We start from the raw sequence: 13516 nt of genomic DNA on the forward strand, positions 1-13516 counted from the left end.
CCAGCAGGGTACCTGACGATCGGCAGGGTGCAGATGATTGCTCAGATCTTGTTCCTCCCATTAAGACATGTGTCTGACTTCCAGAAATCCTACCAGTGACTGGACAAAGCTGGACTGAAAGACAGGCCAGAGACACTGACCATGGCAGCACAGGATCCATACCGGCTGGGGTCTGCCACACCAGGTAAGATGACAGGTGCAGGGTGTGCAAAGGTACCGCTCAGACAATCCAGCAGGAGGGTGCAAGATGGGCACACATGGAACGCCATAAACGTGAGCATAGAAGTCCCGAGGTCAAAATGGGACACACCCTATTTATTTCGTTTATGATGGATACAAATATTATGTCTAACCAATAAAAACAAATTGTTCAGAGATTATTTGTAAGAAAACTGTAAAGTTTTATTGAGTCTCAGTACGATCAGGGTGGATTACAGACCTGCTGAAGTTTAAACAACTAAAATGTTGTGAATTTCATAATCATCTTTTATTATTTTTCTGTTTCCATCTTGAATCAGCAGAAGCAGCTTTGGTCACACAAGATTGAAAAACATTCGTATACAGTTCATTAAAAAATAGGGATAAGAACAGAAACTGTTTTCATTTGGTGACTTAACTTTTTCTTTTCAATGACCCATGAGGAGCCACCGATCAGCGTTAAGGCAAACAGAAGCTCCGCTTTCGATTAGAGTGACAAACGTCTGATAAGTGAACAAAGAATCTACAATGAGTGATGAAGATCGTTAGCGTTCATTAGTCAACTAATACAAACATGTACAAGTTTGTGTTTTTTTTTTTTTTTCTATAGTGAATTTACACTTTAACAGGAACAGAGAACTGGACTCAAAACGCCGTCACACAGCAGTAGCAGCGCCACAGGAAGTCGATACACATTAAAATCCCCCCTGGACACACAAGCGCCACCAAAATAAACAGAACCGAAGAGGCAGAAAATGCAAACAGCAGAACAACAGGTGAGGCCATGTGTGGCACAAAAATAAAAGAGCACACACACTTGTCTTTTACTGACTACTTTTGTCTGTTTTTGAGTCTTTAAACTTTCAAAGTCAAAACATGAATCTTGTTTCCAGGTTCTTAAAAAAAAACTGATAGAAGTTCAATGAACAGCTACTAACCAGACACTGTGGTCGACTGAGGATGAGGGATTTTTAGAGCAAATAAAAAAAAAAAAATTAAAACCCCACACTAATAGGAGTGCAATGCATCACAATAGAAGCCAACAGTAATACAGTTCGATACAATCAGCAACTAATTTTTCCTTCTCTGGTTGAAGCAGTAAGCTTGTTGAGCTAAAGTTATGCTGCTGTGCACTAAATAAGACTCAAAAAAGACAGAAGCGGCCTTGAGATGGAGGTTGGTCACCAGCAGAGACAAACTTGGACCCGTGAGTACAGATGCAGCAGACCGGGTCAGTATCCCCTCCTAGGAGAGACATTCACTTGTTTCTGTTTTGACCTTAAATTTTTATTTACGTTTTGAAAAGGTGACAATTTTAGACTGAATCTGGTTTATTTAACTTCACAAATTTACAAAAAGTACAGAATGTCCAATCATATCCAGTTATACCAGAATCAGACTGAAACCACAGAAACAGCTAATTTATTAGGACCTCTGAGGGACCAGCCTTACTCTGCTGGTTATGGTGGCTCAGTAGGGCCAGTACAGGCGCTGCAAATCAGGCAAAAGAACAGTAGGACCAATACTTATGCTGCTTGAGAAAGAGGAAGATGATGAACAGGACTCAGGGCATTAAACAAAAAAAAGACTGTCTTGTTAGTGATGATGACAACAGACTTCCTGTCTTTTTTATTTCAGACTCTTTCTATTTGTCTCCAGGTCCAGTTATCTTGGCGTCGGTTTTCTGTCCTTGCAGGTTTCACCCATGTGACGGGATTGTCCAGCTGGAAATGGGCGGGACAGAAGCCAGGGGGCATCCAGCTGGATGTATGCAGTATCAAACAGTTAAGTGTTTCCTTTCAGGATGCCCAGACAGCCCTGCAGCAGCTGGAGGTTCCCCTGCAGGTGAGACACGGTAATAGGTAAATGGACTGGTTCTTATAAAGTGCTTAATGCTACAAGGATGTAGACCGGAGAGGCCAGCCAACCTTTCAATTAAGAAGGCAGCCTGCTCATCTCCTAAGCTACAGCCACCTCACATAATGAGATCAGACACTCCTGAACAGAAATGCAGAAGAGGACTTCCCTGAACAGCTGAAATGCTCTTTTAATGGCTGGTTTCTCTGTATACTCAGTACCTTGGCGTGTTTGAGCTCAAGCTCGGCCAGCTCCACCAGGTTCTTCCTGAAGGCTGCCACTCGCCTTGTCTTAAAGTCTATGAGCTCTGTGTTTGGAGAAGAATGCACTGTGAAAGCAGACCGCACACACATCCAACACTCCTTCACCTATACGCTGACATAGGAAGAACAAAAAATGACCTTGCTTGGCAGACTCTGAGATTTTCTCAAACTTGTGGCAGCAAAGCTGCTGACTGGTCTCAGCCTGCAGAACATCTCTGTTTTTGGCTCGAGCCTTATCTAGAGCCTTGTTAGCGTTCTCATAGTCGACCAAAGCCCGACTCCTCCGGTACAAGAGATCCTGCGAGGGGAGACATCATCACATAAACTGCGATATTTAACAAAGCCAGTTTTTTAACTGGTGACTTCAACTGTCAATCAGACCTTTGCAGCCTGTGACTCCCTCAAATAATATTTCAGCAGGTCGGCCAGCTTCAGGTCTTCATCTGCTGCAATGCGAGCTTCAATTTTCTGTTTAAAAAACCCCCAAAACATGGTCCCAACATTAGAGTTACTGGGATAATAAGATAACAAAGCAAACTCCAAATTTGATCAGACATACCCGAGTTTTCTCGAACAACTCTGACACTTTGAGGAAGAACCTTAAGGAAGAAAAAGGGAACAAAATAACAAGACAGATGTGATGCAGGTATGTTTACAACCTGGCTCTGCTCAGGACCAAATACAAGTGTTAGCAAAAATCCAGATTCTCAAAAGGAAATGTTCATCACATGAAGGCAGCTCCAGGTAAAGTTCAAAGACAACATTTGTTCATACTTGCAGAGGTCTGTGGAGTCCTGTGTTCCTAATGTGTACAGAGATGAGGCAATTCTGTTGATGTCATCAGCAGCATCTAAACAGAAAACACACAAATACGTAGACATCAGTGTCACACAGTTTTCCTTTATATAAAACTCCAAGTCTCTGTTCAATGAATTACTCGAGACTCTAAAACAAGCCCTGAACCTGAACCTGACCTTTCAGCTCATGCCACAGACACAAACATCACATACAAAAGAAAAACGGATTTAAAACAGATTCGTACTTTTGTGTGATCGGATCATTCTGTCAGACTTGGCTGAAGCATCCTTGACTCTGTTGTGATATTCCAACAGAAACGTCTTCTCGTGCTCAAAGAAATCATCCACATCCTACAGGCGCAAAAACAGCAACTATCAATAAAGAGAAAACATGGAAACAACATTTGATTAAGGTGGAAACTAGTTCCTGGGTCTTCACCTTGACTCCAGCCACCAAGACACCATCTGCCGACTTCACCACATTTTTAAAGAAATCTTCCAGTTTTTCCTTCTTGTTCTTCCCTCGTACACTCAGCTTTTGGCAACAAGACATGAAAAAAAAAGAAAGAAATATGAACAACACAGACAGTTAGCAGGTATAAAACACCTCCGTTTTCTGTCGACCTGTTTGTTATTCCTAGGAGCACCACAAGGTCCTGTGCTGACTGACGACTGGCTCTTCGAGCTGCTCATAAATCCTAAAAATGAAATGAATCCGGTGTGATACTTACATCCTGGTTATACTCCAGGAAGACATGGAAATTGAGGTCTTTCCTGAGCACAGGATGAGCCGCCACACGACACAAGAAGACCTCATGCATGGCTACGGTTTTCTTAAAGATGGCAAGGTACTCTCTGTGCAACAACACAAAACGGGCGATGTGGTGATTAATCCAGCACGTCAAACAACTATGGGGACAACAACTGCTGTCTGTGCTCACTCACGCCTCGAGCTCCTGCTTCATCTTTGTGAACTCCTCTTTAGTCATGGATCCCTCGCCCTCGCCCAGCTTCTGCAGCTTCTCTCTGGATGCATCAAAGTCTGGTCTTGGAGGTGCTGGGGGGATCTGCAACAACAACACTTGGAAACAACCAGATGCATACGGCTCTACACTGAAGCCAGCTCACACTCTTTCTGGCCTCTGATGCAGGTTTGATAACTCGGTTGCACATGCCTGTAAGCGTGATGTAAGCTGGTCCATCAGTTTCCAGATACTGAAATATGTAATTCAGATACTTGTACAGGCAGATGTTAAATCTTTCACTGTCAGATAACTAAATTTAACAGAATTTGGCAGGTTAAGACTAGGAACCCCATTACTAACGTCCGTTTCTCTTTTACTCTGCCTACAAAGAGAAACCTTTATTGGGTAAGAACAATTGTGCGTCTTGCCTGTGTCTGTTTACTTGTTCTTTTCAAACTTGAGCCTCATTTATTTATATTCTGATAGAAATATGGGAAGCAAGCAGAGCGATTCGAACACGTGGAAACAGAAATTAAAATATAATAAATAAGAAAAAAAACAGCCTGTGCAATTCAACAAGCTTGATATGACGACCTTTATTCAACACAGCCTGGAATGTCTTAGGCAAACGCTCCTTCCTTCAAGTAGCCGTCAGGAATAGCTCTCTGGGCAACTTGAAGGGCATTCCTCTTCTTTTCTGGATGTTTCTGTTTCGCTGTCTGTCGAGATGCTGCCACACTGCTTCAATAATTTCAGCAATACTCAGCAATTCTCCTTTTCTGACAATATTGTATTTTATTCTGTTGTATATATATTTATTCTATTGTGTACAGTATCTTATTCATATTCTTATTATCTAATCCCACTACAGTATTTTTTTTTCTTAATTTTGCTACTGTAACTTTGCACTGTAACAAAACAAATTTCCCACATGTGGGACTAATAAAGGTTATCTTATCTTAATTTGAAAGTCCAGGCTCTGGAAGTGCCAGCCTATGAGTGGGTGTGTTTCAGTGTGTTTTTGTGTAATTGTGGTGCCTTTTTATACTTGAATGATCGATAGAGGTTAAGGTCAAGTGGCTTGACCATAAAAACCCCAAAACACAAGAAACCCCCCCAAAAGAGAGAGAGAGAGTGTGTGTGTGTGTGTGTGTGTGTAATGGCTCAAGACTAAAGCTGTCTTTCTACATCTCATTAATGAGACACAGGATAAAACGTAGGCTTATTTAAAGTGACGACTTAGCTTAACGTTATTCTAAGTCTTCGAATCGTGACTATGGGTGAAGTGAAGTCCTCTGTGCATGCTGCTCTTACGATGTATCCTGCGTATTCTTCATTTTCCACAAAGGAGTCATGCAGCCAGATGAACTCTTCATGCTGTCGGACCACCGAGAACTCGTTCTGCTTAAAGTTGGGAAGCGTGCTCTGTGCAAAAAGGAAGTACATCAGCAGTGTGCAGGTTCAGGTCTGTCAGCGTATCTGACATCAGTCAGTCTCACCTTGGTGTGAACGGTAAATTTGACCTTGTCTCTCTCACTCAGGGCATCAGAGATGTCAACCTGCAGCATGGCATCTGTTTGAAGGTCCACGTTGACTGCACGTGGCTGCAGGAGGACAGAGACCGCGTGTCCAACAATGCAGTGAGCAGTACAGACACACAACGAAAGCCAGCTGTCAGTTACAGTGTACTCTTCACCTACATCATACTGTGTCACAGTACAGAACTTAACAGGTACTTTCAGGATTACTCACATTAGGAAGATTACTTTAATTAGTACTAGATTTCTAAAAAAGAATCTGAAAGCTCTACAGGACCTCAGCACTGTTCTCCACATTAGCTGAAAATGCAGAACACTAAATACAGAGCACTACCCCAGGTCCAACGTTCATATTAAACATCACCAAAATTTCACATAATGACGTCAATTTAAGTAAAAAAATAATCAAGAAGGAGAAAAAAATAATGTGACTGCTCTGTTTCACAAAGTTTGTTCTACTGACTACTTTGCATGCATATGCCATGGTCTCAGCACACAGCTGGAGCAGAGAGGATCTACCCACCAGATGTTTGAAAAGTAGTCTCACCCAAAAGGGGCAAGAGCTAAAACCAATGAACTGAGGCGCTGCATCGAGGCCCAGTTTAAAGTAAAGAAACTGAATCACTAAAGAAAAACAACAACAACAACTATGCAGCGTGAAAAAGAGGCCTCATATGGAGAAGAAACAAAAAATACAGCTGTGTCACCATCCCAGTTAAACAAACGTCCTGGGACACTGCATTAAAGAACACTGTAACTGGACTCTGCAATACTGCACATCCATCCGATCGTGTACTATTGGATTGACACCTCAATTTCACTTGGCAACAATAAATGAATGACATAATTAGACAGTGACAAGTATCACACACTCGAGCTACAAAAACTACAGCACACACCTTTCTGACAGGTGTGACAGCTTTATCAGTTCATCCAGAAGCAGCCACGGTTTTAACAAGGACCAAAAGTACACAGTATAGAAGTCCAGCTATAACACCAGTGTCTTAATGATATATCTCTGTTCTATTTCTTATCCACAAACCAGAATGTAGGTCTGAGACACTTGGATCTCCTGACTGTGTGAACCTTACTGCCCTCACAGAACAGCTACATTATAAATATACTGAAGGTGCTCAGATGGGAGTAAATTGACAACTTTTCTTGCTTTTTGTTTGTCATTTGTTTGTTCTTGTACAACAGAAATCTTCTGTTGACTGAGGCCAGGTTCAAGACTCATTTTACTTTGTCCCATCTTTCAGAGGGGATCCTGAATTTCCTCTTTCTAAAGTCCATAAAGCACAACATACTGAAAAGCCTTAAAAACATGGCATGCACACCATGTTCTTAGGAATAAATCTATAAATCAAGCTGTGACTGATACATGAATCAGACACTTCTGTAAAAGACGTATATAATATCATTTAGTGTATGTAACTGTATACATGTGCTTCAGAGTAAAACAACCTTTAAAAATAATTTTCCAGCTTTACTAAACGATATTACCATAAAACTTCCACAGTTCTTTACTCAACAAGCAGCAACAATAAACCTCTGGATGTGTATTTTGGACATCTGGGTACTTTCAGCTCTGTACACACGTCAGGATGAAAGAAAAGATGGAATACAAAGCACCTAAATTATTTACAAGATAATATTTAGATTCGGGGGACAGCAGTGGTAGTTCAACCGGACATTTGTACCTGAACCACAAGCAAAGTACTCGGTTACCAAGTAAGGTCAAGAGCACTGAGGAAACTATATTTAAGGTCGACTTTGGGGTTTTGTTTCGTTCCATCTGTTTGGATTTTAGATTGCTGGTCCCTGTGATGATGAAAGCCAGGTCGTGTTTCTTATAATTACAGAAACATGGACACCTTTATCCAACATTCTGGAATTTTGGACTGAATTGTCCTCGTCGAGCTTCGTTGAGAATAACAGAGATCATCCAATTAGAATCGGAGCAGCGTGTATGTATGCGTTTCGGTCATGTGACAGCTGATGGTAAAACAGCACAGCGCTAGCAGCACGTACCATCAACATGAACTTCACTAAGTCAGTGGTTCGTTAGCTGCCATTTAAACTTTCACTATAACCGTTAGCCTCGTTAGCTCTCGGTTAAGCCCAAAGACTGCAGCCGGGTCATCATCTGTACTCGCGGCTTGGAGAATCAGTCTGACCACAGCTGACAGGCTAACTGCCCATTAGCAATAAGCTAAAGTTAGCCTGGAGAGCTAACTTCTCTAGAAAAATGAGCGAGCTAATGCTACCCAGCTGATTTAGCTGAATCAAACACAAAGAGCGTCAAACTCCAACACACAGGCAGACAGGTGAAAAGACACAAGGTGAACAAACAGACAGGCAGACGGACAGCACTCACTCCCCGGTCCTCCTCGGAGAGGAAGTCGGGTCCGTCGTCCAACCCTTCCTGCTACGAAGACAAAGAGCACAGGGTTGTTTGTTTAGTTGCACACCGACCGTAACACAAACGCAAATACAACACAACAACCGGTGGAACCTCTCGAGCTCACCGAGCAGACAACACAAGAAAAACAGAAGAGACAGAGAAACCTACCATCATGGCTGCAAATGGGTGGAGACAGGAAGTGGAGTGACGTCAGAACAGTCAGGCGTCGTCAGGCGGATTTCATGAATTTAATTCAAAACAAAATACCTGTAAAGAAAACCTACTTTTAAACAAACTAAACTAATATTAGAAAACTTAAATTAAAATAAAAGCTATAAAAAAATTAAATAAAAAAAGGTAGAGCCAGCTTCTTCTGAACACGTTCCCTCACATGTGGAAAGTTCCTTTTTTGGAAGAACTTTGCCACCAGTTTTGTTCATAATCTTTCTGGACATACTTTCTATGCATAACCAAGTGACGAGGGAATTTGGTGGCTTCATAATCATCTCTGCTTTTGCAGATGTTGTTGTTGGTGTCATCAGGTGGTGGCCTCCAGCTCACACCAGTGAGTGGCCAAGTGTGAAGTGGTGGGAATGAGAATTAGCACCTCCAGGTCTGAAGGCCATGCCCCTTAGCCCGAAGCATGGAGTGCACACACAGATAAGTTGCTGGAGGAGTTTAAGTATCTCTTATCATGTTCATGAGTAAAGGGAGTAGGAGATTGACAGGCAGACTGGGGCCATGGTTGCAGTGATGCAGATGCTGCAACCTTCTGTAGTGGTGAAGAGAGAGCTAAATGTAAAAGCAAAGCTGTCAGTTCACGAGTCAATCAAAGTCCCCACCCTCACGTAGGATCGCGAGCTTGGGTAGTTGAGATCGCAACCGAAAATAAAAATAAATAAAATAAATACATAATTATAATAAAGGTCAATCAAATGGACCAATATGGCCATGATGATCCACTTGGTAAAGTAAATCCGCTTGGCATCGTTCTTGGCCTTAAGACAACAATTCTGATGGCTAAAGATCCAAATGGGACAAAAAAAAAAAAAAAAAGTGTTTGTACTTTTTTCATCAGTTAGTTTTAGAGTTATTACAAAGAGTGAACATATAAGATGATCTGTCTTGGTCACTGGGTGGTGCTGAGGTCTGAATCCTTGGGCAGCTCCTGTAATCACAAACAGAATCATCACAAATGTAAAGTTTACCCCTTAGATCTGAAACATCCTTCCCTGTTTCACACACTGCAGGATCTGAAGTGCTGCTCCTACATGTTTTCAGCACTGCTGACATATGAACTGTTTATTCGTCGATAGTTTTAGTGAACCTTAATGTCTCACTGGAGCATATATTCAACTGAATCATTCGCTTGTCTTTATTTATTTTTTTGATGTTCATATGTGTCATACTTGGTTTAAACTTTCATTTTGATTTAAAACTAACAGTAAAAAGGCATTTTCACTGGGATAAGCATCTGAACCAGCATGTTAAAGATGTTTGTGTATACTGAACATTGATATAGTTCACATAAGGATAATTTAAATCCCGAGAATCTGCTGACTTTTCAGTTTTATTTATATTGCGCCAAATCACAACCACAGTTGCCTCAAGGCGCTTCATACTGTCAGGTAAAGACAATACAACAGGACTTCTGGGGCTAATGGTTGGGTAAGATCGGAGCAGTGCCATCATAACGCTACGTCTCAGCACAGATGTGTGATTACCTTAATGTTGCACAAATGGCTCCTAAAAGAATATTTAGAAGCGGCACTCAAGATGACAAAAAAAGTAAGAAAGGATGAAGCTATGTGGTATTTATTGTGTTTGAACATATTTAACAGTAAATAGCCACAGTTCATTTTAACCTGAACGGCAGGTTGTTTTTCCTCAGCTTGTTAGCCAGCTCAAGACAAACTGTAAACATAATTAATAACCAAGTAACCTATTTGATTGTATTGTTAGCTTTGGTTGTTAGCTACCTACCAATTTTTGTGTGTGTATGTGTGCATTTTGTTTTGTTTGTTGTTGTTGTTGTTGTTTTGCAACTTGGAGTTAGCATTTCATTTTGAACAAATTAAACTGAATGTAGCCGCAGTAATTTTCACCTGGCAAACAGCAGCTAAAACGTAACAATTCTATTTATTTTAGCTAATGTGTTTTTTATTAGAACAAGCTTTACTTGCTGTTTGCTTCTCAAATTAAGTAAAACTGCAATGTCATTTATAATAGCTAGCTTTTTTGGTTACAAAGAACCTGATGTTTTCTCACAATATTGGAAATAATTATAAGTGGTGTTTTAATTTACTTTATCTTAACACAAAATCGATGAAAGGTCTAAACTGCCCCCAATTCTTCCATGTTAAATATTAACTTTCTAGCTATGTGTCATTGCATCCTTTAGATCATATTTTGACATATTAATATTATTGGATAATTTGCACAAGTTGAAAACAAATTCATTTGTTGTGTGGTTACACATGTACACATGCAATTTCTTCCACCCTACATTTAAAAGAATGAAGTGTGTTCATCTTCATCTAGTTATGAGCAGTTAATCTTTTGGGGCTATTTATGAAATCTCCTTTAGGGCCACCAAAATTCTAGGGCCGGCCCTGTGGGCCACACAGGAGGCGGGGTTTATGAGCCATACTGGAGCCAGACGCCAGGGGGCAGTAGAGACTTTCGGGGAGCTGTTACGTCGTCCATGTTTTCTACAGGCTCCATATCAGGCCGTACTACATTAACCAGAATCCTTTGCCTTGGCGTCGAAATTTTGCGAAGAGGTCAAATCAAACCGACAAATGGCAGTCAGTCAGCGCGCGTTGTAGAGTCAGGTAAAGCTGCTCGTAGTTCTTTAATTGAGACGTTTAGTTTCGCCGGTCAGCACTGAGTGCTGCTGGGTGGTGCAGCCATACATCGCCCGTTACAAAACCCAGCCGGTTGTTGCATAACACAACAACACAAGTGATGATAAGCTTACAGTCGCCGTATCCTGTTCGTTATTAGGGTCTTTTAGAAACGAGACACCAGCGAAATCCAGTCTGAGGCAAAGACGCTACTTGGAGCTGTCTCGGCAGGAACTGCTTTGTGATTCATTGAGCTGACCTGCCGCTAGCTGCTCAGGGTGAGTGTCATAACACGCCGAGCCGGTTTAGGTGCACCAACACAAAGATGCTTAAGAAAAACAGGAGACTGTGTTAGTGCTTTCACTGTGTAATATTTTAATCAAGTGGCAAACTAGGTTGCTGATATTATTGCGACAACATTGCATGTATATTGTTGTTTTTAGACAAATCAGATAAACTCCAGTGATCTCCAGGTCAGGTGCATCGTGGTGATTGACATATAACTGACATTTACTATTTAAAAACAGTCCCAGTTTCTGACCGTAAATAAAGGACAGCCTGCCCTCTGCGTGCAGGTGATGCTTCCAGGATCACTTACAAGATGTTTTTTCCCTCTTTTTTGGTGCTTAAGCAGTATCAGCTGAAGTTGAACTGGGGCTAGACTATACTCCTGTTCAGTGCCAGTTTATATCACAACATGCTGCAGTAAGTCGGTATAACCTTATTTAAACAAGTGAATCATTAACATTCATTTCTTTTAAATTGCAACCTGATAAAAGACCTTTTAAGAAATTAAGGGGAGTGCTTAAAAGATCCAAAGTTACACAGTAACACCAATAACTCGACACCCCTACTGGTGAAATGCTTCCCCCTTTAATGAGTAAGTTTTAATTCTGCAGATAGGAATTACAAAACATAAAAAAGGACCTATTTTACACATTTCTAGCTCCACATTTTTATTCTTGGGCATTTATAGAGCTTTGGGCAGTTCAAAATAGTCCATATTTGTCTTATTCTGAGTCTGTTGGGGTCCTTGGTAATGCACAAACTGTCTGAAGCCTGAACCCTCACCAAACTAAGATGCAACCTTCTGCTGTGATCAAATCTCAAATGTAGATTCATATTAAGAGGCACTTTTCTTTTTGTGTCAATTCAAAGTGCCTGATGTGAATCAGCCACAGTGAATCAACACAGCATTATTCCGAGTTATCAATGAATGAAACACTTCTTTAGCACTTTGTTGATCTCCTCCCTCGTCTTCCTCTTGCAGTGACTCATGGCTAATCGGCTCCTCAAAGTCTCCTCTCTAGCCACAGCAGTACTTGCCTCATCTGGATTTTACCTTTATAGCAGTCACCTGGACCTCAGTGACTTAAGTGTGATCCGCTTTGGACGAGCTGTGGCGACTGTGAGTTACTGCACAACACTACTTGGAAATTTCATATTCTAAAATGCCTTTAATGATAATAGCATTAAGTCCTTACAAGTCCTTCCACTAGGCAGCTATACTGGTAACACTTCTGTGAACTTGCTTATGTTGAAGCATCTTTGTATCTTTACTTCATTTGTATTTATTCAGCACCCAAGTTGCTAAACAGTGAAAGTAAATTTTGAAAATAAAAATTCGAAATTTAAAACTACCTTAAATAGAATTTAAAACAGTTTCAAATTTCAAATGAAAACCAGCACACATACAATCTGACACTAAAAACAGGTAGTCTAAGGAGCTTAGAAAGAAAGTTTAAGTTTCTTGAAGATGTTTCAGCTCTCATCCCAGGAACGTCTTCAGTTCTAAGACCGAATGATGGAGAATCCCAGGTGTTTAATCCCTGGTGGGAGCTGTCCTTTAAGAGGGTCGTTGGCCCACTATTGATCATGTGCCTCACCACATGAGCCAAGGCGTAGGTCCGCAGAGGTTTTGGTGAAACCATTGTGAGACCATGCCTCACACTGTTATGTGACCCATTCAGATCACCTGATGAAACGTCTTGAGGAAACTCCAGTTGTTTTTTCTTTCCAAGCTCCTTAGACTACCATGACCTGGATAAACAAGAACCTACACAGACAGAATAGGTAAAAGTTTCATCAGGGCATTAGTGGTTTAGAAAAGCGGAAAGATTAAAAATAAGCTTTACCAAGGATTTTAAACAATTTTACAGAGTGACTGAAGAAATCACTCTACAGTCACTTTATACAGTCATGAGGTCTGAACTGTAAAAGCCCAATCACCTTTAGGGACCATGCAAGTCTTTAACAAAGTAATGCTTAAAATGTGTTCATGAGTCAGCAACTTGCAGCTGTAGGCTGGAGCCTGACTGTGTAGGGCTTAAACACAAGCAAACTAATCTTAAAAATGGTTGTAAAACTAACAGGTAACAATGAAGAACTACAAGAACCGATGTGGTTAAAAGCTTGGCGGGAGCATTTTGGATTAACTGTTGTCTGTGTATCTGGAGGTGAAAACCCCAGATGACAGAAAGGAGTTTATAATTGTTACAGTCTCTAAACCAACTGGAAAAGTATCTTTTAAAAACAGAGTAGCGATCCAGTCTGACAGGTAGGCGGAAGAATTGGACGGTACCACTGTGTGTTTCAGGCTTCCAGAGAGATCTGTGGCTGAATTCAGTGTAGCACTGTTTTATTAAAGC

At 41.0% G+C, this 13516-nt stretch overlaps 2 protein-coding genes across 3 annotated transcripts in view; one reads left to right on the top strand and one right to left on the bottom strand.

The window, feature by feature from the left end:
* Window positions 1-377: 377 nt before the first annotated feature.
* snx6 (sorting nexin 6) lies at window positions 378-8245 on the bottom strand. Its single transcript, XM_084915328.1, has 14 exons — window positions 8191-8245; window positions 7996-8046; window positions 5580-5684; window positions 5395-5505; window positions 4061-4182; window positions 3847-3970; window positions 3555-3650; window positions 3361-3466; window positions 3093-3168; window positions 2878-2917; window positions 2700-2786; window positions 2457-2616; window positions 2277-2362; window positions 378-2037 (listed from the first exon to the last, which is right to left on the bottom strand). Exons 1-14 carry the CDS (start codon window positions 8194-8196, stop codon window positions 1984-1986), a joined length of 1224 nt encoding a protein of 407 aa, XP_084771454.1. The 5' UTR covers window positions 8197-8245; the 3' UTR covers window positions 378-1983.
* Window positions 8246-10710: 2465 nt separating this feature from the next.
* adck1 (aarF domain containing kinase 1) overlaps window positions 10711-13516 on the top strand; it is a 97336-nt gene continuing 94530 nt past the window's right edge. Inside the window, exons 1-3 of one of the 2 annotated variants that reach the window (XM_084915326.1) lie at window positions 10711-10856; window positions 11029-11146; window positions 12139-12276. In XM_084915326.1, the coding sequence (XP_084771452.1) occupies window positions 12145-12276 (132 nt within the window). In that variant the 5' untranslated portion in view covers window positions 10711-10856; window positions 11029-11146; window positions 12139-12144. Of the gene's footprint in view, window positions 11147-12138; window positions 12277-13516 lie in introns of both variants that reach the window. The other variant, XM_084915327.1, reaches the window with a different exon arrangement.

Source organism: Perissodus microlepis, chromosome 19, assembly GCF_051167445.1.
Source record: "Perissodus microlepis isolate ML-2025 ecotype Zambia chromosome 19, ASM5116744v1, whole genome shotgun sequence".
Classification (NCBI taxonomy): Eukaryota; Metazoa; Chordata; class Actinopteri; order Cichliformes; family Cichlidae; genus Perissodus; species Perissodus microlepis.